The sequence below is a fragment of the Peromyscus leucopus genome, chromosome 3, assembly GCF_004664715.2.
Source record: "Peromyscus leucopus breed LL Stock chromosome 3, UCI_PerLeu_2.1, whole genome shotgun sequence".
NCBI classification, from domain to species: domain Eukaryota; kingdom Metazoa; phylum Chordata; class Mammalia; order Rodentia; family Cricetidae; genus Peromyscus; species Peromyscus leucopus.
This window is the reverse complement of record NC_051065.1, coordinates 46,385,373-46,412,477: the sequence shown is the minus strand read 5'-3', so window position 1 is coordinate 46,412,477 and position 27,105 is coordinate 46,385,373. Positions and strand designations below refer to the sequence as shown.

At 41.3% G+C, this 27,105-nt stretch overlaps 4 gene segments (V, D, J or C); all 4 read left to right on the top strand.

The window, feature by feature from the left end:
• The first annotated feature begins 2,443 nt into the window (after nucleotides 1-2,443).
• LOC114687307 lies at nucleotides 2,444-5,108 on the top strand. The segment is given in 2 exon segments: nucleotides 2,444-2,596; nucleotides 2,861-5,108. Coding segments are annotated over 2 exon segments (392 nt in total).
• Nucleotides 5,109-5,597: 489 nt separating this feature from the next.
• Nucleotides 5,598-6,745, top strand: LOC114687320. The segment is given in 2 exon segments: nucleotides 5,598-5,772; nucleotides 5,899-6,745. Coding segments are annotated over 2 exon segments (516 nt in total).
• A 3,094-nt stretch (nucleotides 6,746-9,839) lies between these two features.
• LOC119087585 lies at nucleotides 9,840-11,728 on the top strand. The segment is given in 2 exon segments: nucleotides 9,840-10,630; nucleotides 10,753-11,728. Coding segments are annotated over 2 exon segments (492 nt in total).
• Nucleotides 11,729-25,720: 13,992 nt separating this feature from the next.
• Nucleotides 25,721-26,723, top strand: LOC114687309. The segment is given in 2 exon segments: nucleotides 25,721-25,941; nucleotides 26,032-26,723. Coding segments are annotated over 2 exon segments (426 nt in total).
• Nucleotides 26,724-27,105: the final 382 nt, after the last annotated feature.

Here is a 27,105-nt window from a genome sequence, read left to right as displayed (position 1 = left end):
ACATATGCCTGGTGACTCATCACATGAACTAACTAGAGAATTTAACATATACCCTTAGTCAGACATTTAAAAACTTCATTGACAAATAAATCACACATGATAAATATTACCTATTGATGAACAAGTCAGTGATTTTTGAGCAATGTATAAATGTATATAGTCATCTAACATAAACCCTACTAAGATATAGGACTTTTATATAATTTCAAAGTTTCACTCTTTGTAATACCTTTCTCTATGTCTGATAATTTACAAAATAACTTTTATTTTTATGAAGTAATTTGTCTTGGAATTCCTTTAAGCACAAAATTAACATCTATACTCATTAAAATACTTACCTGGCTGGGCAGTGGTGGTGCACATCTTTAATCCCAGCACTTGGGAGGCATAGCCAGGCAGATCTCTGAGTTCGAGGCTAGACTGGTCTACAGAGTGAGATCTAGGACAGGCACCAAAACTACACAGAGAAACCCTGTCTCAAAAAACCAAACCAACCAACCAAACAACAAAATAAAGCAAAACAACAAAAAAACAAACAAACAAAACAACCTTTTCTGTTTCGAGCAAATATTTCTGGTGGTTTAAGGGGTATTTGAAATCATGTTACATAGCTGATCTGTACTGAACACTCCTCCCTGAAGATAGACAATGAGGTAAGGTGATTGTCAAAAAGTTCACTCCTGCTGGTAGAGGCTAGCTTTACCACATTCACTCATTCTTTTTCATTCATTCATTTTCTCAGTCACAATTGCACTCAAATTGTTTTATAATGATACTCTGATCAACCTTAGTCATTTCCAATGGAGTTGCTTTGAGACATGTGGCTAGGCCTTGTGTTGACATGTGTATGTGTTGACATGTGTCTGTGCTAGAGCCAAGCAAACCACATAATGCCATTTGTAGGTGAGATTATATTGGGAAGGGATCGCTTTGCCTTGACTGTGACTGAAAAATTGTGACCTAGAAAACTCTTCTTAATCATCTGAATTTGATCTGGGCTTCAGGCTCAGGTGCTATTTCCTGGACCAGAGGATTCCTGAGCACAGATGTGGGACCACTCTTGGACTTGTTGGATCTCAGATTCACAGCTTGATTATGATTATGGCATCAGACACTGATGACATTTCCTCCTTCAGTGTCTATAGCCTCTGTCTTCAGCCCCATAGATGCTGAGTGATACCAGATATGTGCTCTTGCACAAAGAGCCCATCTCAAAGAAAGTGAACAGACTCTGAAACGAAGACTCTCATGGACCAGTCACAGAACTTACTTTCCAAATCACCAAGAACTTAATGTCTATTAAACAACCTGTAAAGTCTTTCTGAATTATGACCTCTTAGCCAAAAATATAAGTTTTTGAGCCCTCTATTAAGTAATTCATGACAGCATTCTAAACAAGGGAACACACCATGAATGTTAAAGATATAGATTTGCAGTACAAGAAGAATCTTATTATAAAAAAAAAATAAGACAGGGAACAGATCATCTACAGTCAGGTTGTAGAACAGGAATGATCAAGCCTTGACCTCTCACCTTAAACATCTATACAAACATCCTGTTCTTCCCTTATGCGATCAGTTCTGCTCCACCCTCGGATATTTTTTTTCCTTTTTTTTTTTTTTTTTTTTTTTATTTTTTTATTGAAGCTGCAGCGGTCCTGACCCTGGAATCTGTCCTCTCTCCCAGGTCCTTCTCACATCTTAACCTCTGTCTTTGTTACTGACAATACATTTTTCTTACTATTTTCATTCATGTTTTTCACTCATATCATTTAAAATAATGCTCTGACAGTCATTTCCAAAAAAGTTATTTTGAGACAGCATGTGGTAGGTCAACAGGTGTTTGCCAAGAGGTGTTCTGTTATACTAGGTATCCATCACAGTCCATGAAGAGAGGCCAGTCACTTGCATGGTATGATTCCCTGATGTGGTATCACCTGGACCATGAGAAGCAGATTCATTGGTTTTATGTATATATAAAGACAGTCTGGATACAGTGGGCAGGTGTTCTGTCTGTCATAAATTGACAAGAAACAGCAAATAATTCCTTAAAGGTTAATAGATTGCCCTCCCAGGTTTAAAAACTGGACATGAGAGCGATTTACTGCAGGTAGAGAATGTCAATAGAATTGTGGTTAATTAAGTAAACAGAAAAGGATAATGTGAGACACATGAGTTAAAAGCCACAAGGAAACCACAAGAGTGTTTCCTATAATTCTTTCTTGTTTGTTTGGTCCCTATAATCCTAGACCAGTGTGTTAATGAGGAATTATATCTCAGTGAGAATATAATGTTCATGGTCTTACATGCTACATTACAAAAAAAATTGTCAAGAGGTATTTGAGTCATTTTGGACAACTGACTTCTATTTAGCCTGCGTGGGCTTTTATTCTGGAGATGATTCTCTGAGGAAGGGGTGTGGCTTGGTGACTAGAGGCTTCTGATGCCCAGACATGGAAACTGAGAACTCAGAGTCATTTGCTTCAGAGACCGTTTCCTTTCTACAACACAGATATTCAGTGGTCCCTCTGCTTTGCTGAATCTCGTCATGAACCTCAGTTTACTATGCAGTGCGGCATTTTGTTTTCTGCAGGCAGGTGAGTTTTGCACATGTCTCAGTGTGTATTTGTTTGTTTGTTTGTTTTTCAAGATAGGGTTTCTCTGTATAGTTTTGGAGCCTGTCCTGGATCTTAATCTGTAGACTAGGTGGGCCTCGAATTCAAAGAGATCTGCCTGGCTCTGCCTCCCGGTGCTGGGATTAAAGGTGTGTGCCACCGCCTCCCGGCATCAGTGCGTATTTTAAGGTACTGAAACAAAATCTTTCCATCACTGTGAGAGCATTCACTTCTCCTTTTCCACAGGTCCAATGAGTGCTGCCATCAATCAGACTCCAAAATCGATGCTCCTGAGGACAGGGCAACATGTGAGAATGAACTGTACTCAGAATATGAAACATGACGCCATGTTCTGGTACCGACAGGATCCAGGGCTGGGGCTGAGGCTAATCTACTACTCATATGATGTTGGCATCACTGACAAAGGAGATGTCTCTGAGGGGTACAGCGTTTCCAGAACAAACACAGAGTTCTTTCCCCTCACGCTGGAGTCGGCCTCCCCTCCCAGACATCTGTGTACTTCTGTGCCAGCAGTTATACCACAGAGCTGTGGGCCTGCCTCCTCTCTGCACATAAAGATACATGCTGAGAAGAGACACCCACCCCTGGAACTCAGTGACATACTAGAGTTCTCAACACTGGAATCTTGGAGCTCTGAGTGGTCTGGGCAGTGCAAACCTCAGTCTGTGCTGAGGGACATCTCCTGGCAAGCTCAGGCAGGTTTGGACCAGACCTTGGACTCAGAGGTCTCCACTGTTGCTGTCTTTCCTCTGATGCTTCTTTAATTCTGACTTTCTGGTCTTTGTCTTGAGTTTAAGGATTGCTGGATGGAAGGTAGCTTGTAATTTGGATATGCACTAACTCCCTGTTTTCCTTGACAAAACATAATGCATTCTCCCTCTGGGATTCAGGTCATGTCACAGGAAAGGGATGATTGAACAGTTTCTCAGTAGATTGAGAAACTATCAATGGAAGCACCTCAGATTGTACTTTGCCCTGCCAGAGATGAAGCCTAACTCTGAGCAAGCATATCTCTTTGATTACTGGGCTAAGGTGAGTGCTGGAATGTGGTGCCATATTGCTCTAGCACCAGTGGCTATAACAGGATAAAGGCTTCCTTCAGTGGCTGCATCCTGAGACTTCTTACAGGTGATTTTCCCATAAGGAATTTAGATAGATCAGAGACCCTTTCTCAGAATGCCATCCCTAGAGTCTTCTTTCATTGAAACCACTTATGATACCAAGACATCTATTGAATTTCCACCACAGTGATGATATAGAACCAGTTAGGTATCATAGGAAGATGGAGTTTATCATAGATCTTCTAGATGTGAAAAGAGCTAGATTGAAAAATAGAAGTTGAAGGTTAGTGAGGCAGCTGACAGCCAGCAGCCAGAGCTGTTGACTTTCTAATGTAGGGCACAGGATGGAATTCCAAGGAAGAAGGTTTAGAGTCTGCCAGACATTATGGGTAGGAATTCTGAACTAAAACTGATAGTATCTTGAACAAGAATGGAAGAAACCAATGGACACTCACTCCTGAGTATCTGTTGCAACCTTCTATATTCAACTGAACTCTGGTGCTCAACATTTTGGAAGGTAGCTAGAAACAGAGTACAGAAACAAAGCATCCTTTCGGTCTGTAGTATTCATGTCACCACCTCACTGCTTGATTACAGCCACCTTCCAAGTAACATGGTACAATGGTAGCTATTTTTTTTCTAAATTGTACACAAATGTTTCATTACCAAGTATAATCTGAAAATGACTGACGCTGAGATAAGTTGATTTAACACCACCCAGCACAAGATCTCTTCTCCTGGACTAAGACATCACATTTGTCTCAACCCTGCTTTGGTCTCTAGGCTCCTCTTCTGAATGAACCTCTTTGCAAGTGAAATGTGACTATGACTAGGATGTTTCTGCTCTAGGTGTTGCTTTCATGACTGTGGCAGAAGTCCTCCTTCTACTCAGCTCCCATAATGCTGGAATCTCACCAGGCAGGGTTAACTCATGATTAATGTGACTGATTAATCCATTCAAAGAAGAGCAGATGAATTCAATGTAGGAATACTCACTCTACACCAACGAAGTTGGGATTAAGTAGTAAATAGAGTATTTTTGTTCTGTTGCTTTAGCCTTCCCAATGTAGTACATGTCTTTGATGTTATACCTCAGTATCTGAATGTTTTATATTCTCCCCAGTTACCCAGGAGTTCAGAATACATAAGAATTAATGAATTTGTAGAGGAACATTTATTTACTAACAAGCCTGCATTTGTGTGTGCAACCCAGTTTATCATTTGGCATGGGAATTTCTTATTAATATATGGCCTGTTCTTTAATATAAATGTGTATTAAACCTAGAAGTACAGGTCAAGCTTCCGGGCTATTTCTGAAAACTTTTCAATAGAGGAATGAAGATAGCAGTTATTTAAAGACATATAGACACCATAACCATGGCAACTCTTATAAAGGAGAACATTTAGTTGGGGTGGCTTACAGTTTCAGAAGTTTAGTCCATTATCATCATGGTGGGACATGGCTGCATGCAGGCAGACATGGTGCTGGTTCTAGAGAAGGAGGTGAGAGTTCTACATCTTGATCCCCAGGTTGCAGGAAGTGAACTGTGACCCTGGGCATAGCTTGAGCATAGGAGATACAAAGTTCATCCCACAGTGACACACTTCCTCTAACAAAGTCACACCTACTCCTACAAGGTCACCCTCCTAATAGTGCCACTCCATTTGGGGGTCATTTTCTTTTAAACCACCACAGTTATATATACATATATATTTACTTTAAATACAAAATAAAATCCAAACCTATAGACACCTGTCTTCTCTAGTTTTAAAAGGATGTGAGAGTTCAGGCAGCACTGAGAATGAAAATGAGAGTCTATTCATTGATTTTTTTTTTTAAAAGAAGAAAGGTATAAATGTTTAGGTCAGTCATCCATGTACTGACAATGCAAATAGTGTGTTCCTGATATCAGAAGTGATGTCACCATGGGAACTGCCCTGTGGGGAGAAGGGTCACCTCAGTCTTCATCTGCTCCTATTCACTACTACTCAGATTCGCTGGGCTTTCATCCTGTGTGGACTCTACCATGGGTTTTAGGCTCTTCTGTTGGGTGATGTTCTATCTCCTGGGGACAGGTGAGTCATTAAAATATCAACCATTTTCACTCTGTGTGTGTGTGTGTGTGTGTGTGTGTGTGTGTGTTTGATGAACTTTTATTACAATCATTTTCTTTACTCTGTTCACAACTTATGTTTTCACAGACCTCACTAGTGCTGGAGTCTCGCAATCTCCCATGTACAGAGTTATAAAGAGGGGACAGGATGTATACCTTGTGTGTAATCCAGTTTCTGGCCACAGTGGTCTTTATTGGTACCGACAGAACCCAGGACAAGGTCCAATGTTTATGGTGTATTTTCAGAATACGTTTTTATTTGACAAATCTGGGATGCCTAGTGATCGATTCTCTGCAGTGAGGCCTAAAGGCTCCTTCTCCATTCTGAAGATCCAGTCTACAGATCAAGAGGACTCAGGCATCTACCTCTGTGCCAGCAGCTTAGTCACAGCATGGTACAGGTGCTTCCTTCCTCCTCACAAACTTCTGACTTCATTCTCCTCACAGTGTGTAGAGCCCCTATGCAGAATCAAACATTACTTATCCTTTATACAAAGCCATCACTGGAAAATTCACAAAAGCCTGGCTGTAAATATGAGTGAGAGAAATAATTGAGACCTGTTCCATTCTAGAAGTCTCCAGAGGCAATTGGGTGCTACAGAGCAATGACTGGACATCTTAGCACTGGCTTTCAGACCACAGTAGCCAGCCATGTACAGAATCCTGAGGTTGCTACTCATACACAAGCTTGTGCCACATGCAGTGTCCATGACTCCTCTCCTGCAGTTGTTTGATCACTGTGGTATCTGAAATTCCTACAGCCATGTCCTTAGCTATGTTCTTTCTCCAGTTGCATTTTCTACTTTAGCCACATTAGACACCTTAGGCTATATAGTATGAAATTTGTCTTATTTTTTTAATTAAAAAGTCTTTGCTACATTTAATGGCATTTACTTGATAAACACAAAATTATCTGAATACTGTTGCAGAATATTTGATCACACTGTGTGAAGATTTATCTTTCTCTTTCCTTGCCTGCCAAGGCGTCTTCTGATTGGTTTAATAAGAGCTGAATGGCCAATAGCTAGGCAGGAGAGGACAGGTGGGACTTTTGGTCAGAGAGAGGAATTCTGGGAAGAATCTGAGGCGTGGAAGATGTGGAGGAAGTTGGATGTATTGTATGGAGGAGGTAACAAGCCATGTGGCAGAAAGTAAATTAATGTAAATGGGTTAATTTAAGTTTTAAGAGCTAGTTGGGAACAAGCCTAAACTAAGGCCAAGCTTTTATGTTTAATAAAAAGTCTCAGTGTCATTATTTGGGAGCTGACAGTCCAAAGAAAGTCTGACTACAACATATATTAAGCAATTGGGTTTTTTCCCCACTTATTTTCTACTTCCCACTACTCTTGCCGTGACAGTTACACTGCCGTACATTTTCTCTCACATGTCAGTGCAGTCTTAATACCCTAAAGCAATAGCTAGAAATTGAATTTTTCAGTTCCTGCCTGACTTTCATTTTTAAATAATTTCCTTGATGTCTCTAACTCAAGAAAATGGAATTAAAAATTAATATCCTTATTTCTTTTTGTTTAGTTAGTATATACTGCTCTCTCTCTCTCTTTCTCTCTCTCTCTCTCTCTCTCTTTCGAGACAGGTTTTCTCTGTGTAGTTTTGGTGCCTGTCCTGGATCTCACTCTGTAGACCAGGCTAGCCTTGAACTCACAGAGATCCGCCTGCCTCCTGAGTTCTGGGATCAAAGTTGTGTGCCACTACCACCTGGCTATACTACTCTATATTATTTGTTAAAAATACAATTATATTGTAGCACAATTGTCTGCCCATCTGTAAGTGAAACCAGTTTGTATCTGTGAGACCTAAATGAGTAATGAGAGTTGTTAACACATCCTGGGCTTCTACTGTTCCTCAGAGATAGCCCAGTGCTCCCAGATTGGAACTACTTTTCACAGAGCCAGCCACCATAGGGTGCCCTTGCAAGCTGGTTAGAGAAATTCTAGTCCCCCTAAAACCTGCTTATCAGAAATAAGCATGGCTCTGTATACCAAATGTCTTTCCTCAAGAGTGATGACTTTGACAAGGAATTGCCTGTGTCCTATTTTAGTGATGTCATCCTCAATCATTCCATATTTTGTTTTTCCTGTTTCCTGGGAGCCAATAAAGCCGCAACTTGGATAGCAATTGTCTGTCCTTGGGGTGATTCAAATAATTTCCCTCTTAACTTTCTTTCAACCGTGGCTACCTAGTCAAAGTAGCAGGATCATCTGATTGTGTTCTGGTTTATACAGAGCACATCCCTTGGATATAAATTCTGTACCACAATATAGTATTTGTAGTGGAGATGTTGCAGGATATGCTCTGAAGATTCTTTTCAAATATTTTATACAGTTTGCTGTTTTCTGTTTCATTCCATATTCTCACTCATTGGAAGAAAAATTTCTCAGGCTTGTGTTGCTTACAGCACCAAGGAAGGTTTTTGTGCTTTAGTTATATCCAGACATCATCTCAACTCTTCTGCTTGGTAAAATTTATGACAGCAAAAGAATCAGCAAGATGAGCACCAAGCTACAGAAAGCAGACACCGTCTACATCTCCATGTCACATGATGAAGGCCTTTATAAAGGTTTATTGTTAACAACAAACATTTAGTTTAGTTGAAATGAAAGGGCAGAGAATTGAAGAACGAACATGTTACCAGGAAAGAGGTCTTATCATGAATTATAAGATTTGAAAAAGAGGGAGATTTCCACTTGATGCAGTTAGTATTCAGAAAAATAAAAAAAGGAGCCAGGAGCTGGTACATGGAAACTGAGGAAGTCCAACCACTAGGAGCAATTCTAAGTTGGTGTTCTAAGTTGGTGGAGGAAGGCAGACAGGAACACATTCTAGAAATAGAAATGATCCCTGGGGACTGGCACACAGGCAGCAAGTCGTTATAGTCCAGCATGTTCTCCTCACCTTCACTGTAGTACTAATTTGCATCCATGTAACCTTGTTTCCCATCATCCTGCTCTCTGTTCTCTTCTCACCCCTCACATCAGTAGGTGTGCATTCTAAGTTGTCCACACACCCTCAGCTAATTATACCCAGCCTTGATTCCCCACCACCACTTTACCTGTAATCAGTTGGCTTATAAGACATCTTATATTTTTCTTTCATTCCTATTTAGTTCTTTATTGGTTTTTCAAGACAGGGTTTCTCTGTGTAACAGTCCTGGCTGTCCTGGAACTCACTATGTAAACCAGGTTGGCCTTGAACTCAGAAAGATCCACCTGTCTCTGTCTCCCAAGTGCTGGGATTAAAGGCATGCGCCACCACCTCCCTGCCCACTTTATTTTTTATTCACACATTTGACCTCATCTTGAAGATGATCTCACTCATTGATGATCAGATTTTTTTGTGCGTTGTCTGGAAAATTGTGTTTATCTTTAACAAAATTATTCTTACATGTTAAGTCATATGTCTTTATTCTTTTTTTGTATTTTTTTCCTTTTATTTTATTTTACAATACCATTCAGGTCTACATATCAGCCACGGATTCCCTTGTTCTCCCCCCTCCTGCCCCCTCCCCTTCCCCCAGCCCACCCCCCATTCCCACCTCCTCCAGGGCAAAGCCTCCCCTGAGAACTGAGATTGACCTGGTAGACTCAGTCCAGGCAGGTCCAGTCTCCTCCTCCCAGACTGAGCCAAGTGTCCCTGCATAAGCCCCAGGTTTCAAAGAGCCAACTCATGCAATGAGCCCAGGATCTGGTACCACTGCCTAGATGCCTCCCAAACAGATCAAGCCAATCAACTGTCTCACCTATTCAGAGGGCCTGATCCAGCTGGGGGCCTCTCAGCCTTTGGTTCATAGTTCATATGTTTCCATTCGTTTGGCTATTGGTCCCTGTGCTTTATCCAACCTTGATTTCAACAATTCTTGCTCATATAAACCCTTCTCTTTCTCGCTAATTAGACTCCCGGCGCTCCACCCGGGGGCCTAGCCGTGGATGTCTGCATCCAGATTCCTCAGTCCTTGGATGGGGTTTCTGGCACAGCTATTAGGGTGTTTGGCCATCCCATCACCAGAGTAGGTCAGTTCCGGCTGTCTCTCGACCTTAATATTTGTACTAAGTAGCAGTTCTTCTCGTGCCTATCCATCTTGTAAAAGAAAATAATTGCAATTGTTGTGCATACAATAGTAGAGTGAAGGTGGGATAGATGCTAACATGAAAATTCCAAGAATTTATCAGAACTAGAATTAGAATTTAGATTAAGGTTTAAGAAAATTGATCATAAAAATTGTCCTAGAATACCTCTGGAATTTCCTCCTGATGACCACTCAGGTATTTGCCAGCATTCCTTGGGTGATTGCAGGGAATAATTCCTGTATTGGCCACAAGATGTCACTGAGCTCCACAGATTGCTAGAGAGACTGGGCAAGCAGCCAAGGACGGAAATTCAGATATTTTCAGTTACTGGTTTGTGTACAGCTTTCCAAGTGGCGGGAGGATGTCTCTAAACTGGAATGAGACCCACAGTTGGAGACTTTGGGCAGGGCGGCCTTGACACCAGGACAGGTGCTGGCAACGGACAAACTCCTTGCCGGAAGAAAGGGAAACCGCTGGACTGTGGTTTACCCTCATTTCCTGGTATCTTTGCTAAACTCCCTTTTCCTGCCGGCCTTGCTGAGCAAGAGAGCCCTGCTGCAGAGGTGGCAAGGGGAGGTGACATCAGAGGCCCAACCATCACTCCCAAGAAGAGGAGGCTCGGAATTTTTGTCTTCAGTCCTAAGACCACATCATTCAGCTGGAGTAATCCCTTCTCACTGTAACCTGCCATGACCCCCACAGTGTTTTGTGTGATGCTTTGCCTGCTAAGAGCAGGTGAGTCCTGTGTTTTGTTGGAGAATTCTACCATCTCTTGCAGTGCTCCGGCTCCAAATCTTTTCTTTCCCCACACTGCACTTGTTATTTCTTATTTGCCTTCCGTGTCTTTCTCCAAACAGACCTCACAGATGCTGGAATTACCCAGACACCTAGATACTGGATCACACAGACAGGAAGAAAGATGACCCTGGAATGCTCCCAGGATATGAACCACTATTGGATGTTCTGGTATCGACAAGATGCAGGACAGGGGTTGAAGCTGCTCCATTACTCAGGAAGTGTTGGCAGCACTGACAAAGGAGATGTCCCCGAAGGGTACAGTGTCTCCAGAAACAAGAGCGAGGATTTCCCCCTGACGTTAGAGTTGACCAGACCCAGCCAGACCTCCGTGTACTTCTGTGCCAGCAGTGAACACAGCACTGCACAGCCAGGTGTTCCCTGCACAAGAAGCACAACCACGAGGTTGAGGGTCCCCCTTCTTCAGCCCCTGTGCCAACCAAAAGCAAGGTCTGAACTTCCTGAAGATCTTCCTACCCGGAGGGACCTTGTGCAGCATGAGTCTTAGTGTGAGCCAAGGGCCACTAAGTATGTAAATCCAAATGATATTGGATATTACCTTTTCCAGTTTGGAGTCTTCTAGTAACTGAGTAGAGCGGATATCAGTTTCCAACATGACATTTGTATTTTGTTTTCTTTGCAAAAGAGGAAAACAACATAGAAAGTATTAGAGCACTCTGAATGTCTCAAATCATCTGGGATTCTCCAAGTTCAAAGCTAGTGCAAAATGTCATTTTGGCCTCGAGTCTATCAAATCCACCGTTATTCCTCTGCAGAAAACAGTGTTAATGTAAGTTAAAATTATACAAGTCAACAGACCTCAAGCTGGAGAATTACTGAAGAGAGAACAAACTAAGGAGCCATGGAGACAGAACGATGTGTTTAGTCTTACTCAGGCAGATCCAGATAGGAAACTAATAGTTAATTTCTTTGTGTTGAATTAAAATATGTGAAGACGTCAATGTTCTTCCTTGTGAATATCGAGTAAGCACCCTTCCCCAAGCTTGCCTCACTCCTTAGCACCTACATGCAGGCATCCATCCCTGGGAGCAAGGTCTCAATTTGGAATGAGTTAAAAAGCCATGAGGTTCATAGCTGGACTTTACAGAAAGTGCAAACCCATGTGCCTATACTGTGCCCAAATGTGATGCTGCCACAGGAGTGTACTGGCTCACCAAGGAGCCTGCAGATGAAGAGGGGATCAGGCTGCTTGCCTTGCAGAAATTTTAGTTCCCCAATTGGCCAGTGCACTGACAGAGGAGTGATGATTCACAGAGTTATAAACCATGCCATTTACAGAAATTTGTGAAGGATCTCAATAGCCTTTGAGTTGTGTTTACATTTTTGTTTGTATTTGGCTTTCATCCAACATCAATCCTTAGCTTACTCTGATGTTAGGTCTGGTTGTTCATATTTCAGTCACGAAATACTTCTTACATTTCCAATATTTTGTGTAAATATGTGTGTTCAGGGATTTGCTTTTGTGTGATGGATTTGAAATTGCACTATATAGAATCAAAGCACATATTTGTGTAGGATTCCTATCTTTTATGGAATCTTAAGATTCTCTTTGAAGTAATATCTTTTTAAAGTAAAATGGGAAATAAAATGCTTGAACTAATCCTTGGAAACTGGTAAAACTCACATACCAGTATAATCACAACTGAAAAGAAAATGAAGATTTCATCATCTATCTTCCAACCAATTTTTCTTGGAGAGGTGAAGATAATTTGATTTCTATTTCCACTGTTTGATTTTTATCTATTTTTGAACCTCCTAAAAATGAAATCATATTTATTTTTATTGACTTACATTCCTTCAAAATTAACATTTTTAACTATGTTTATTTTGTGTTTATACGTTGCTTATTTTGTCTGATTACTCTAGTTTCTATTACATCATAATATATTTATCTCTTTATGGAAATTTATCTGGTTAGCCCAGTTCTCATCTATTTGTGGTACTAAAGCTTCTTCAAACTCTACTGTACCATTCTTTGTGAATGACATCTCCTTCACTTAGATACAGATATCAGAGTAGAATTATTGGCTCATAAGCCATATGCATCCTTAAACTTATTAAAAAACACTTGAAAAGTTTTCTAAAGTCACTTTCTGAATTTTAATTCTGAAATCCTGGCAGTCTCTGACTGCACATTCTCATCAGCATTTGGTACTCTTAGTCCTGTTAACTACCCATTAGATTAGTGATGGTGTCTCCCCCACACAGTGTTCTTAGTCTTGCTAACTACCCATTAGATTAGTGATGGTGTCTCCCCCACACAGTGTTCTTAGTCTTGCTAACTACCCATTAGATTAGTGATGGTGTCTCCCCCACACAGTGTTCTTGGTCCTGTTAACTACCCATTAGATTAGTGATGGTGTCTCCCTCACATGGTACTCTTAGTCCTGTTAACTACCCATTAGATTAGTGATGGTGTCTCCCCCACACAGTGTTCTTGGTCCTGTTAACTACCCATTAGATTAGTGATGGTGTCTCCCTCACACGGTGTTCTTAGTCCTGTTAACTACCCATTAGATTAGTGATGGTGTCTCCCTCACATGGTACACTTAATCCTGTTAACTACCCATTAGATTAGTGATGGTGTCTCGCTCACATTTCTCTGAGAATGTTATTTATTCCATTTTATTTTAATTATGTATATGTGTGTGTCTACATGTGGGTATGTGCACAGGAGTCCAAGTACCCTGGAGTCCAGAAAATAGTCCTGTACAGATCAAGATAATAGGTTGCTGTAAGCCATCCAATATAGGTACTGAGAAGCAAATTAGGGTCCTCTACAAGGGCAGTACATATTCTGAATTCCTGAGCCATCTCTTCAGGCCACAGTATTTGTTCTTTCTGCTGTTCTCTTCTCTCTCTCTCTCTCTCTCTCTCTCTCTCTCTCTCTCTCTTTTTCTCTTTCAGTGTGTGTGTGTGTGTGTGTGTGTGTGTGTGTGTGTGTGTGTTGTGTGTGTGTTCTGCATGTGGAAGCTTCAGGTCAACCATGGATACATTCCCCAGGAAACCATTCATCTGTTTTATGAGACTCTCCCTTGTGGTGGTATTGTGTTCCCCAAAATATTGTGCACCCTGATAAACTTATCTGGGGTCAGAGACAGAACAGCCACTAGATAGATACAAAGCCTAGAAAATGGTGGCACTCACACCTTTAATCCTAGTATTCCAGAGGTAGAAATCCCTCTGGATCTCTGTGAGTTCAAGGCCACTTTGGAAACAGCCAGGCATGGTGACACACGCCTTTAATCCCAAGAAGTGAGCCTTTAATCCCAGGGAGTGATAGCAAAAACAGAAAGATATATAAGGCGTGAAGACTAGGAACTAGAAGCATTTGGCTGGTTAAGCATTTGGCTGGTTAAGCATTTGGCTGGTTAAGCTTTTAGGTTTTGAGCCCCACAGTTCAGCTGAGAGCCATTCGGATATGAGGACACAGAGGCTTCCAGTCTGAGGAAACAAGACCAGCTGGGAAGTTGGCCAGGTGAGGTTAGCTGTGGCTTATTCTGTCTCTCTGATCTTCCAGTATTCACCCCAATAACTGGCCTCAGGTTTGATTTTATTAGTAAGAACTTTTTAAGATTCCTGCTACACTCCCTGACCTGGAATGTGTGATAAGGCTAGGCTGGGAGTGGTAGTGATGCTCTTGTCTCTCCTCCCTACAATGCAGGGGTTACAGGCGTGTGTGGTTTTACATGGATACTGGGGGTTTGATCTTTCTTCTGTGTATAACTGTTGCTTCTTTTCCGTGGGGCCCAGCTTAGGGCACATCTTTGAGGGTAGGACGGTGTCCCCTTAAGAGGACATTTGTATTCAGTGTCACAGTTTCCGGTACATAAGAAGCAAACACGGTCTACCCCAGACTGCCCCGCTGGGAGTAGATGAGGAAGCATAGCATATTAATGAATCCCTTTGGAGTCTGTGGCCCCAAGCCATAGTGTTTATTTTCACATTGCCGAGTTCTTAGCATTTCTACTGGCTCACTTAGCAATGCTAATTGCGAACTGCTAGAATTTCCTCACTGCTAATTGCAGAACAGTAGAAACCTTATTACCTCTAATTGCAGAATGTTAGAGCACTTTTCACTTTTTTCACAGGGAAAAAAAAATACATTCTCCAATGATGATTTTTGCCTTTTTAGCTGGGTCTTTTAGTCGAGGTGCTGGTATAACTGAGAATGAAGAATGAAGCAGTTGTTTGCAAGTGTGTGGCGAGGCTGAGGGAAAATGACAGGGAAAGGAAAGTATTGGGAATAGGTGCATGGCTCTTACTTACACAAGGCTCAAAAGGCAGAGGGTTTCAGTCCTCAGGGTATGGCACACTGGGGAAAGGCTGTGCACAATGCATTGTGCCATTTAAAAGACAAAAGTAACCACTAGGCAATGTATTCTAGAAAGGAGCCAAAAGCAAGGTCTTACAAACCAGGACAGTTGGTCATCTTAACACCCTTTGTTCTCTTCACTTCACTGTCAGCCTCCCGGAAGGCAGGATGGTTCAAGGGAGATAAACTGGAAATATATAGAATACTATACCTGCAGGCTTTAGAGCATAAACCCCATCTAGCCAGTTCTGAGCAATAAGCTGACAAAGTTGCAGAGTGGTTTGGGAGAAATCTTACTCCTAATAATTTACTACCAACCCAGGTTTCCTTTGGATTTGATCAGATCAGCATTTCTTGCCACTTAAGGCAAAGGTTAGGGTTGCTGGTCCAGAAAGGAAAATATATAAAAAAGCAAAAACAAAAATCAACCAACCAAACAAACCAGCAAAAAAAAAAAAAAAAACCCTCATGGCTAGAATCCCAAATCGTAAAGACAGTATGTGGATGTCCCAGTTGAGCTGGAGAGTGGGCTTCTATCACAGCTGGCTTGTCATCAGCTGATGTGTATGTATACCAGCTCCAGCAAAGGACTCAGCACGCAGTGTGTGAAGAGGAGGAGGATGGGGCCTTGCATCTTCTGGGTGCAGGACCACATGAAGCCTTCAAACTATGGTAAGACAGTGACAGTGACATCACATGGTAAGCCTCAAATCAGGGAAAATAATGCTGGCCAAGAGCTCAGCTCTTACTCCAGAGCACCAGTCCTGTACACAGAAGCAGCTGCAAGCTACAGCCTGGCCATAAATTCTTACTCCACTCTGATCTGGAAATAGGTTGGTCCTGGATACAAAAAGGGAAACTTTCAGACTTGCCGACTCTCAAGTCTGCCGCTTTGTCCTGAGGATGTACCTCCAGAAACCCTCCTGTGTTCATTATCCATCGGCTTTTCCCACAGGCCCAGGAGAAAATGTGGAGTCATCCAACGCTAAGACAACTCATCAAAACAAGAGGATAGCAAGTGTTTCTGAGATGTTCCCCTATTTCAAGACAATTCCTATGTGTCTTGATATCAATAAGCCCTTAGTCAGGTCCTCTAGTTCTCTGAGTTTATAGAAATGTGCAAAAAGAGGAAAAGGAAACTTCCCTGAGTGACTCTCAGCTCAGCTGTTTTTTGACGATAACTCTAAGCTGAATGCGAGCACTTTGGTACTCAAGGTCTCAGTCCTTTATGTCTGTGCCAGCATCTTGACGTCCCTGAAAACCCATCTGTGTTCTGTGCATAAACCTCCTGCTTTGGCACTTAAAGAGAGAAGATGCTGGTTTGACTCTTTCAAGAGATGTTATCTGTTGCTTCAAAGGCACTTCTGTGTCCTGCTCAGCTCAGAGCATTTCCAAACAACCAGCCAAGTTGTTTGGAAACACACAAACAACCATGAAGCCCAAGTTCCTTGTGTATCTAACAGAAGATTTCCACTACTCCACTAGTATCTTCTTAGAGTTTGGTCAGTCCTAGCTAACTTCCTTTGAACAGTGATCTCTCAATGTGTGCTACATCCTTAATACACATGCCCTAAAGCTTCGCAACAATCACACAAGTCAAATGTTCTTATGTCCCCTTTATAGATAAGGTTCAAGGACAGTAAACAAACCTCCAATGCCCTGTAGTGCATAAGAGCCAGGCCTAGAGGAACGCTCCCCATTTTACAAAGACAGAGCTGTTTAATATTCAAGTGTCCGCTACCATCCTCTGTGGGCTCAGTAAGCTAGAGCCCCAGCCCTGGCCTTTTGTGTTAACTGGTCAGCAGGAGACAACCCGGGCATTGGCATCAGTCATTATTACTGTGTCTTCCTGGGAAAGTTTGAGGAATGTATGAATCCACACAAATTCTTGATTATCTTTTTATAATACTTGTGTGTTTCCCCACTCTGTAGTTTATGGTACATATTGATGTAGAAGAGTATAACACAACTGAGATCATATTTTGTTTTTTGTGTGCCTCATTTGAATAATCTCCTCCACCAAATAAATGCCCCGAATTTCATTAACTTATGCTAGTAGAATTTAAATTATACTTTACACAATTAAGAACAAGTTTATTTAAAATATGTAAAGTATAAAGAGATCTTGGAATAGAAAAGAGTGAGATGTATATAGTGTAGCTAAAACCTATTTAAAAAAAAAAGACATTCCTTGGGTTTGAAAACCTGAGATGTATGATGTATGTAAAGAGATAGATGTAGGGTGGGTGATACAGGACTCTGTCTGTAGAGAAGACCATGTGGATAAAAGCTATGACAGTAAATTGAAGAGTTCTAGAGTGGAGTCAGGGCAGACAACAATCATACTGACATTACATACTGACTCTGTTGAGCAGGAACTAGTCTCCTAATACACAAACTAACAAAATCCTTTCTTTCTCCCATCCTCTGTTCTTCCTCAAACTTGCCATAGACAACAGGATCTTTTCTCATATGGCCATTTGTGTCCTCTAAAACCTGTCTCTAGGATCACCAAGCTTTCATGTAAGCCTTTTCTTGCATATAAAATATAGAAGTCCCTCCTTATTTAGTGTCTCTAACGTCAATTCTCCTTCATCACAGACTCCATAGAGACTAGAATGACCCAGACCACAAGATACAAGGGGAAGAAACCAGGACAGAAATTGACATTGAGACTTCTGTGGTTGCTACTCATAGCTATATGAGTCAACAGAAGCTTTAATTGAGCTAAGCCTCATCTACAACAGCACACAGAGGAGAGATACCTGCTGGGTCTCTGACTTCCTGTCAGATTCAGAGATTTCACCCTAATAATGGACAATGTCCCCCAGACCTCTTAGTCTTTTTTCCACAGTCATCTTACAGTCATCCCTTCTGCATACAAGCTCAGAAAAAAGACAAAGGAGACCTTGTCTTTATGAGGCTATGTAATAGTTACTTTTTGGTTGACTTGATAAAAAACCATGGCCAAGGCAACTTACAGAAAGAAAGGGTTTATTTGGCTTAGAGTTCCAGGGGGATAAGAGTCAATCATGGTGGGGAATCATGGCAGCAAGCAACAGACATGACTAGAGCAGAGGTTGAGGGCTCACCTCTTGAACTACAGGCAGGGTGTAGAGAGCACACTGCCATGGCAAAGGCTTTGAAACCTCAAAGCCCACCCCCAGTGACACACTTCCTCTGGCTAGGCCACGCCTCCTAAACTTATCCAAATAGCATCATCAAATAAAGATCAAGTATTCAAATACCCGAGTCTATGGAATATATTCAATTCAAATCACCTCAGTCCATGAGCCAGCCAAAGGAAAGGAATACACGCCATAGCAAACTCTCCAATTTCCTGGCTTGGGTCCTAGAGCTTGGTGCAGTCCTTTGCATGCAAAACTGCTTTGTGCCAGGTACTTCCCCAGAACTGTGATGTCAGTGAATGCAATCTCCACTTCTATGTCTCTCTTTGCAGCTCTTTTATTTGAGCTACCTCAGCTAGAACCTTACATAGCTGTCCAAAGAACAGAAAGTTTTTTTTTTCCTGCAAATTCATAATACAGACATCAAATCTGCATTCCCTTTCTCCCCTGGTTCTTCATGATTCCAACATCCTCATTCCATGCTTGTCTTGGTCTCAGCTTTGCTCAGCTGTGTCTGTGAATCTTTCCTCCCTCCACTCCGTACACTCTCATCTTCCCTTCAAACAAGGACTCTTATGCTTGGTTCATCCCCCTTCTGAACTACTCTTCTCCCACCAAAAGGCTCTGTCTCTTCCAATCTGAGAAGAATCTATCTGTCAACAAGTGCCCCCTGTCTCCCTGTCTCCCAACACCACCTTCTTAAGGAATGTTCCTTTAACCATTGGATTAGGCCACATTCCCTAATATGGCAGACTCTCATTATTGTGACTTAGCATAGTCACTATTTTACATGGATTTGTTGATCAATAGAAACTTGTTTTGTTCTCTGGGCTGAAAAGCTCATCTTTGTAGGAACTGTGGCTTTGATCAATTTTTATTGCCTGTTCCAGAAGCAGTTCTAGGCACTAGTGGCCAATATTTGAACAAAGAATTATAAGGAAACCATCTTTAGATTCTCATTTGTCTATTCCAGAAGTCCATATCCCTTTATTTCATGAAATCATCATAGGAAAGATGATAAATCTCTATTGTGGTGAATTGTACCTGGATCACACTCCTTTCTGCAAGTCTACCATCCTGGTCTTGTTTCCTCTTTCAGTATCTGTCCCCATAAGCTACTTATAATTTGTAGTCTTCCAGAGATAGGATAGCAAGTGTCTAGTAAAATGAGCATCAACACTAACATTAAAAAACATTGGAGAAAACAGACAGATTCTCTAATCACACTATTTTCTTGAGACAAAGACAGCGCTGGATGACTTTGAGGGCAGGAGGCCTGATACTCCACCTCATGGACGTGCGGTTTTTGGGTGTTTGGATGCCCAAGATAGGACTGTGTTTCATTTGCTTCCCTATCTCACCCCAGCCATGGTACAAGGTACTAATCAGAGAGCTCTATGCTTATTTCCTCTCCTTCGCAACTATGAAGGGCCAATTATGACAGTAGAGAGTCGAATTATAGAATGGACTTAGCATGTGCTCTTGTAAAATCATAGGAATCATTTGGGGTTGAGATAATCACCCAATACAGACCAAGGGTAATTAAAACACAGGCTTTGCCTGAATGATTAGTATTCAATTTTTAAAGACTCATATAATTTAACGTCCTAAGGCAGAGAAGACCAAAAATAGATGACTTATTTTAGAATCAAACCTTAAAATAATTCTTCCTTAGGGACACTATTTCTTCCCACCCAGTTACTGAAGCCACATTTGAGAAAGTTGTGACCTACTCATGAACTCTGGAATAATGTTATGGTTGACCTGACCTGAATTATAAACAAAACTGAGTCTTTCTAGAGCCTGAGAAATGCTTAAAAATGAAATTAATAAAAAATTATATAAGGAACTTGATTCAGATTTAAAACTGTAGGCACTAGATGGTGCTCATGTATTCCCCCTTTTAAATTCAGAATTATTCAAATTCTGTAAGAATGAGGCCTGGGAACCCCAATTTTCTTATGGTAATCAGGCTTCCAGAGATCAAAGTCAAATTAGTCATAATCAGCAGAAATAAACAAACATGTCAAGCATATCAAACTCCTTGCTGACCCACCCCCAGCCAGAGGCCAGTCATGGCACCATAAACTTGTACCCTTTAATGTATTACAGTTTAACCTCAGTTCATTAAAGAAATGAACCTTTTTAGTTATCCTATAGCTAGAGATTTTTCTGTAATTTTCCTGCATAGAAATGACAAATTATGCCACTTAATGAAAAAATATTAATTTTATGCTTTTGTGTGGCTAAAATAAGTTTTAATATAAAAATTCAATGATGTATAAATAAAATGCTAATGATATCCTTGTATTTGCTGTTCCAATCCTACCTTCTATTAACAACCAATTTTACCACTTCAGTGTTTTGCAGCAATCTCTTTTCTCTATAAGCATGTATCTTTGCATACTAACTGCACATGTACATTTTTATATATATGTATATATTTCTAATATACAAATTAGAAAGAGAGAAAGAATCAGACAGACAGGCAAATAGATACACACACACACACACACACACACACACACATGCACACACACAGAGGGCGTGAGAATGTTTATTAACTGTCTCCTAATCTATAATGGTAAGACAGATGTAATTCTAATGTCATAATCATCTTAACATCACTGCTGAATGATTTTTTTAAGTTCTGCTAGATTTTTCTTCTACTTTCTGGACTTCTTTGTGCTTGCGGCTTCTCCTCTTTTCAGCACCTAGCTGATGAACTCAGTTCTTTTGTCATTCATAATCATAGCATATCTGAGAGTCTTAATCATACCCTTCCCATAATATGGCATAAATGGAGGACAGACATACAGCCCTCTGGAACCAGCTTAGTGTCTCAGTTAATGCTCACAGAGAGTCATGAATGGGAGTTACATCTGCTTTGTAAAAAGACTAATTTCTGTATTCAGATTGAATAAATGATAGCTCCCTCTGATCAGTGACAGTCTAGTTAGTTCTGCATGTAATGGTATCATAGGAACCACAGTGTCACTGGAATGAAAGAAGGAGGAGCCTGAGACTATTTGGGGTTCTCAGTCTTCTGAACAGGAACTGCAAATAGAGGATGCTCTGTACCCCTCTTCATGGGAGGTAAACTATCTTGATATTAGCAGAGGGTGAGAAGGGATTATATGATTAGATGTGGTTTTTTTTTCTCTTGTTCTGTCACAAGAAAGTTCATATTTGAGAAGAAGAGATACAGATGTGGCTAACCTAAGGAGCTCTGTGAAGAGTCATTAAAATTAAAATGGGGAAAGTGGGGATGGAACCTGGGTAGCTTCTCTCTCTCTCTCTCTCTCTCTCTCTCTCTCTCTCTCTCTCTCTCTCTCTCTCTCTCTGTGTGTGTGTGTGTGTGTACACATGTATGTATGTATCTATTGTATATGTATTTATTATAGATATATTTACATAGACATATATCACATATATATGTTTTCCTAGTTTGCTTCCTATTTCTATGATAAACAACCATGACAAAAAGTAATTTGGGGAGGAAAAGATTTATTTGGTTTACAGTCCATCAAGGAGAGGAAGAAGTCAGAGCAGGAACTCAAGGGAGGAACCTGGAGGCACAAACTGATACAGAGACCATAGAAGAACGCTACTCATTGGCTTGATACCCATGGCTTGTTCTTTCTCTTCTATTTAACTCAAGACTACTTGCTCAGGGATGGTACCACCCTCAGTAAGTTGGGCTATATATCAATCATTAATCAAGAAATTGACCAAGAGGTTTGCTTACAGGCCAGTCTGATGGAAGCATTTCCTCATTTGAGGATCCCTCTTCCTGCATAACTATAGCTTTTGTCAAGTTTACAAAAACAAAAGAAGCAAACAAAAAACTAAAAACCTAACCAGTACATGCACACACACACACACACACACACACACACACACACACACACACACACAGAGAGAGAGAGAGAGAGAGAGAGAGAGAGAGAGAGAGAGAGAGAGAGAGAGAGAGGAAAATCTTCTTTGGATATCTTGGGAAGGAAGTACAGGAATGAAGAAGGGAAGAGACGCAGTTGAGAACTCAACAAGGAGACCTCAGGACTCCCAAGACGGCTACCTAAGCTATTTCAAGTCTGTGACATAACCCTCCTCTTTTATCCACCAGTTCAGTTTAATGGTCCAAGCACAGCCACATACCTAAGAAAGGGATTTCTGTGGAAGTCCAGGACAATTAGTGCCATTAAAAGCCAATTAGAAGCTTATTTTATAAAGTACATCTGGAAATAGAAATGAGATTGCTCTTTAGAACTTACCAGCTTAATATCTACTAGTTTAACACATTCATAGCAAGGCAAGAGGTGATGAGCTCAGTAGTTGTGGGTGTGAGCCAGCAAGTACTATCTATGCTCTACCACCCTGAGTGTGACATGTAGTTCTCTGAAAACTGGCTCCCACTTTCTTTTTCCTTCTGTCATCCCAAACACAACCTTCTATCATTATAGAACTGTGGAGATGAGAACCAGGAGGACTCAAACCCTTCTGCCTCCTCAGTACTTAGAGGGACTTGGAGGAATCATCTTAATGATGGAGATAGGACCCACTGACATTGAAGAGGTGATGATGAGCTCAGAAATTGAACACAGAAAATCCTGGAGAAGGTATACCAGTGGAACTGCAAGCTAGTTTCTTCCCAGAAGATGGTGGGAATGGTTCGCCTTCAGTTTTGATGTGGTGGTACTCTATAGACAAAATCAATTTGACTTTCATTATTGACAGTGTTCAGAATATCAGTCATCAGACATTGTGAGTGATCACCTCTAGGGAGTACAGTGTTATTCAACATTGGACTGATAGGGAATCTCTTCCTATAATGTTTAATTTAAGGTTATTCTGTTCACTGGGCATGGAGGATATATTCCTGAGTACGGAAAGAGCAAAGTCCTAAAGAGTAAAATGATAGGAGGTAGGAGGAAATGATAGGGCTGAGAGATGAATGTTTCAGATATATTTGTGTCGTGAAAGTTTGATGACACCAGAATGAAAGTCTTCTTGTCACAACTCGATAAAATAGGATCCAGGGTGTTAGGAAGGGCGTAACAGTCATGCCTGCCTCTCTGAGATAAGCACTTTTCACAAAGACTTCTGAAGGCTTCAAAGAGAATTTCTCCACCCACTCCATGCTGTACACACTTCCCACATATGCACAATATCTTTAGCATTCTATAAGACTGCAACAATTCAGACACGATTCTGAACAGAACATTTGCCCAGCAACAACCCTTACTGCTCCAGCATTGGGTTTCCAAGATCAATGTACTTTGTATCAGAGTGGCTTATGCAATTTTCTTCCTTTATGCCTTTTAAAACCTGCCTTTGTTTCAATTGCCTTAAATAACACCCATCATTTATAACAGTTTTTATATTCCTCTTTCAATACTTCCATTGGAAGAGGAATATGAAAACATCATAACATTATCAAATAAATGTTGTTATTCTTTGGAAGACATCTCGCTGGTTGTTTAGATTGGCCACATGCTCAGGATGAAACCACAAGCTTTCCTCAGGGAATTTCCTAGGGAATGGAAGCTGATCTAAAATCCAGGAGACACATAATGGTATACAACAATTGATCAAAGATGCCGGGCTCCCTGGGAAAAAGAGAGGTAACATATGCCTGCTAGATTCCTGCAGTAAGAGCATGGTTTGCAACACTGTGGATCTGTGATGAATGCCAACAGTTAAGTCCAACACGACTGAAAGTGTTTTTGGATCTGTGGATATCTGGAGACAAAGTGATACCTAGAAGTAAAGGGTTTTGCCTTCACACACAATCTCCATCCTTACTCTCATTTCTACACCCAGAGGCATGTGCAAAACAAAGCTTGGAAAAACTACATGATTCTTCTCTGAAGTCAGCCTAACTTCATCTTTGAATATATTGTTGTGTAGGAATCAGTGTACAAGACAGTTGACTAGGCAGAAGATAACAAACTGAACCGTCTTTGGGAAGACCTGGGAATGGTGCCATGGGCAGGAACAGAATCACAGACATACAAGGACCAGAATCAGAGGCTCAAAGCTCTCAGCTTTTCCCCTCAGCACTGAAACTCAGAGATGCCTTCTGCCTTTTCCAACCTGCCCACAGTCCAGGTCCTCCTCTTGTGTATACTTTTGTCTCTTATAGTCATGTGGATATAGGATATACTTTTGGAATTTCTTCTCTGAGTGCACCAAACCTTACTATAGGAACCATGTACATAAAAAAAAATGCAAAGGTTCTGGACTAAAAGTGAGACTCATTCTTTAAGAGAGTCAGCTTCCTCCGTTTAACTACTCCTTGTGTTTTGGGGAGAGGTAACAGTAGAAACCCTTGGGAAAACCTCAGAACATACAATTGCTGAACTTCCTTTTGTCTCCATGCATGGGTACCTTAGCCAGAATACTGACACAGCATAGGCCCCGATATCATCCTTGTTCAGACCTCTTGAAAACAGGTTATAAAGGACAGCATGGACAAACTTTCAAATGACAGCATTTACAAGCAATAGCACAAACTGGAACTATGTAGAAAATTTACAAATACTGTCAGCGAACACCTGAAGCTGAAGGCATGTTTCATTCTTTAAGACGATCAACCTCTGCAAGTTGATCCTGCTCTGTAAACAGACCATGGATTCTCAGATAGAGGGGTTCAGCAGGGCATCCCCATACCATCAGCAGACTGTGCTAGGCCATCTCTGCTCTTAAAAGTATTGCTTAAGGCTTTTTACCATCCTGTCAAAGCACATCTAGCTTCTCTCCAGTGACAAGGTCTGTAATTATTGTTCCTCACATAAAGAGTTCCATTGATGAAATTTCATGAGTCAAACTAGCAACAGTATCAAACTATTTATTACTTATAATGCATACTGTGAGGAAAACCAACATCAACTGACTATTTTTATTGTCCTGTTAGAATGTTAGGGTATAAGGTTCTGACTCCTCTGAAAGAAAGGTGTGTTTTGAAAGGAAAATTGGAGCATCTTTTAGAAACATCATTGAAAACCAAGAGGTACCATAATAAAGGGATGGTGATCAAAAGTGACATGGAAGTAAGGAGATTAGTGATGAAATTTTTAACCCTCTAAAATTAACTGAAGATTACAGCTTGAGCTGGTGTCTGTCCAAGGCAGAATTCTGTCGCTTGCTGTTCTGACTCAGTTCAGACTGCTTCTGGGATAAGGATTTAGCAATTCTTTCATCTGGCCTTAAACAACCTGTACTCCCTTCCAAGCTGAAATAGGGACAGGAGAGTGCAGGAACAAGGCCAGAAATTGTCCATCTCTGATGGACGATGGAAATCAGCATTCGGATCTCCGGTGTGAGGTGCAATTGCAATATCCAGGTGGCAACAGTCAGCTGACAATGTGAAAAGAACGAAGTCGGACCTTGGGTGCAGAGGACAGCTAAGTGTGCTCCCAGAATCAGCACGTGTTAAAACCAAACTGTGGTTTAGCGTTTTTCTGAAGTCGGTACCATTCCATTTTCATCTTATAGTGTTTTTTTCTACTAGTATAACTAACAGTACTTTGCTTCTACCTTCCAAGCTTTCTTACTGGTACAGAAGAGAATGACACATCTTAGACTCCCTGGTACCCTAGGCTTAATGTTAGATAGTCCTGAGGCTCAGTGACGCCGCTGTGAGAACTGCCATGTGGACACAAGGGATGCCCCTCCTACTCTCCGCTGCTCACAGGGACTCGGATCCAGACATTTGCTACTCTCTGCGGATCCTGCCATGGACTCCAGGCTCTTCTGCTATGTGGCCCTTTGTCTCCTGGGGACAGGTGAGTCCTCAAAATCACTCTTTCTCTCATGCATACATGTACAGGTGTGTGAGAAATATATATATAGTTTTTCCACTTCTGTCTCCACAGACCACACCAAAGCTGGAGTCTCCCAGTCTCCCACTCACAGGATCACCAAAAAGGGACAGAATGTATCTTTCAGGTGCGATCCAATTTCAGGTCACACCCGCCTTTACTGGTATCGGCAGAGCTTGGGACAAGGCCCAGAGTTTCTGATTTATTTCCAGAATGAAGTTGCACCAGACAAATCAGGGTTGCCTGGTGATCACTTCTCTGTAGAGAGGCCTAACGGGTCCTACTCTGTTCTGAAGATCCAGCCCGTGAAGCAGAAGGACTCAGCGGTGTACCTCTGTGCCAGCAGCTTAGCCACAGCAGAGCACCATCACCTGCTTCCTGCTCACAAACCTCAGACGCTCAGCCCTCCTCACCGCTGTCCTCAGCGCTGAACAATGGCTTGGCTGGCTCCTCCCTCAAAGGGAGCAAATGCACCTGAGTTTCGGGTTCTTCCAGCAGTGGGAGGTCAGGAAATGGCCTTGGGGTTGTGAGACAGATGATGCTGAGTCCTCCTAAATTTGGATTATCACCTCCTAGTATTCCTGAGATATTGTAGATGAGTAACTGTGAGTCAACAGCAGAGCCTCATCTCAAGGATAGTGATACATAGATGTTTTCTTGCTAAGCTACAAAATTGCATTGTTTTGACAAACAATCCCACCCTCAGTGACACTGACTCAGAACTACACTATGCTAAGTAGTGGCCCAGTCAGAACAAAGCAGAGTCAAGGCCAGCCTTAAAGATTAGGGCCTAAATGATTTCTCTGAAATTCAGTTATCCAAAGGCGACCATCTCCCAGAAAAACATTCAGTCAACTATACCCATATACTACTTTTTCTTTCTTTCAACAACCGTGCACTCATTCCTCTTGAATTACTTTTCCTCACAGCTGTTTCAAAAGCACACCCAAATAGTCTAAGATAACATATTTAAATATGAGGATCTGCTGCAAATAAATAAAAATTTATCTTGAAGTAAGTTTGTTTTTTTTTAAAATTCACTTACCTCTCCTTCAAACTACAAATTAGCTGAATATATCTCTGTTTGTATTTTAAACATAGAGACAATGATGGGCAGCATTTGTCAGA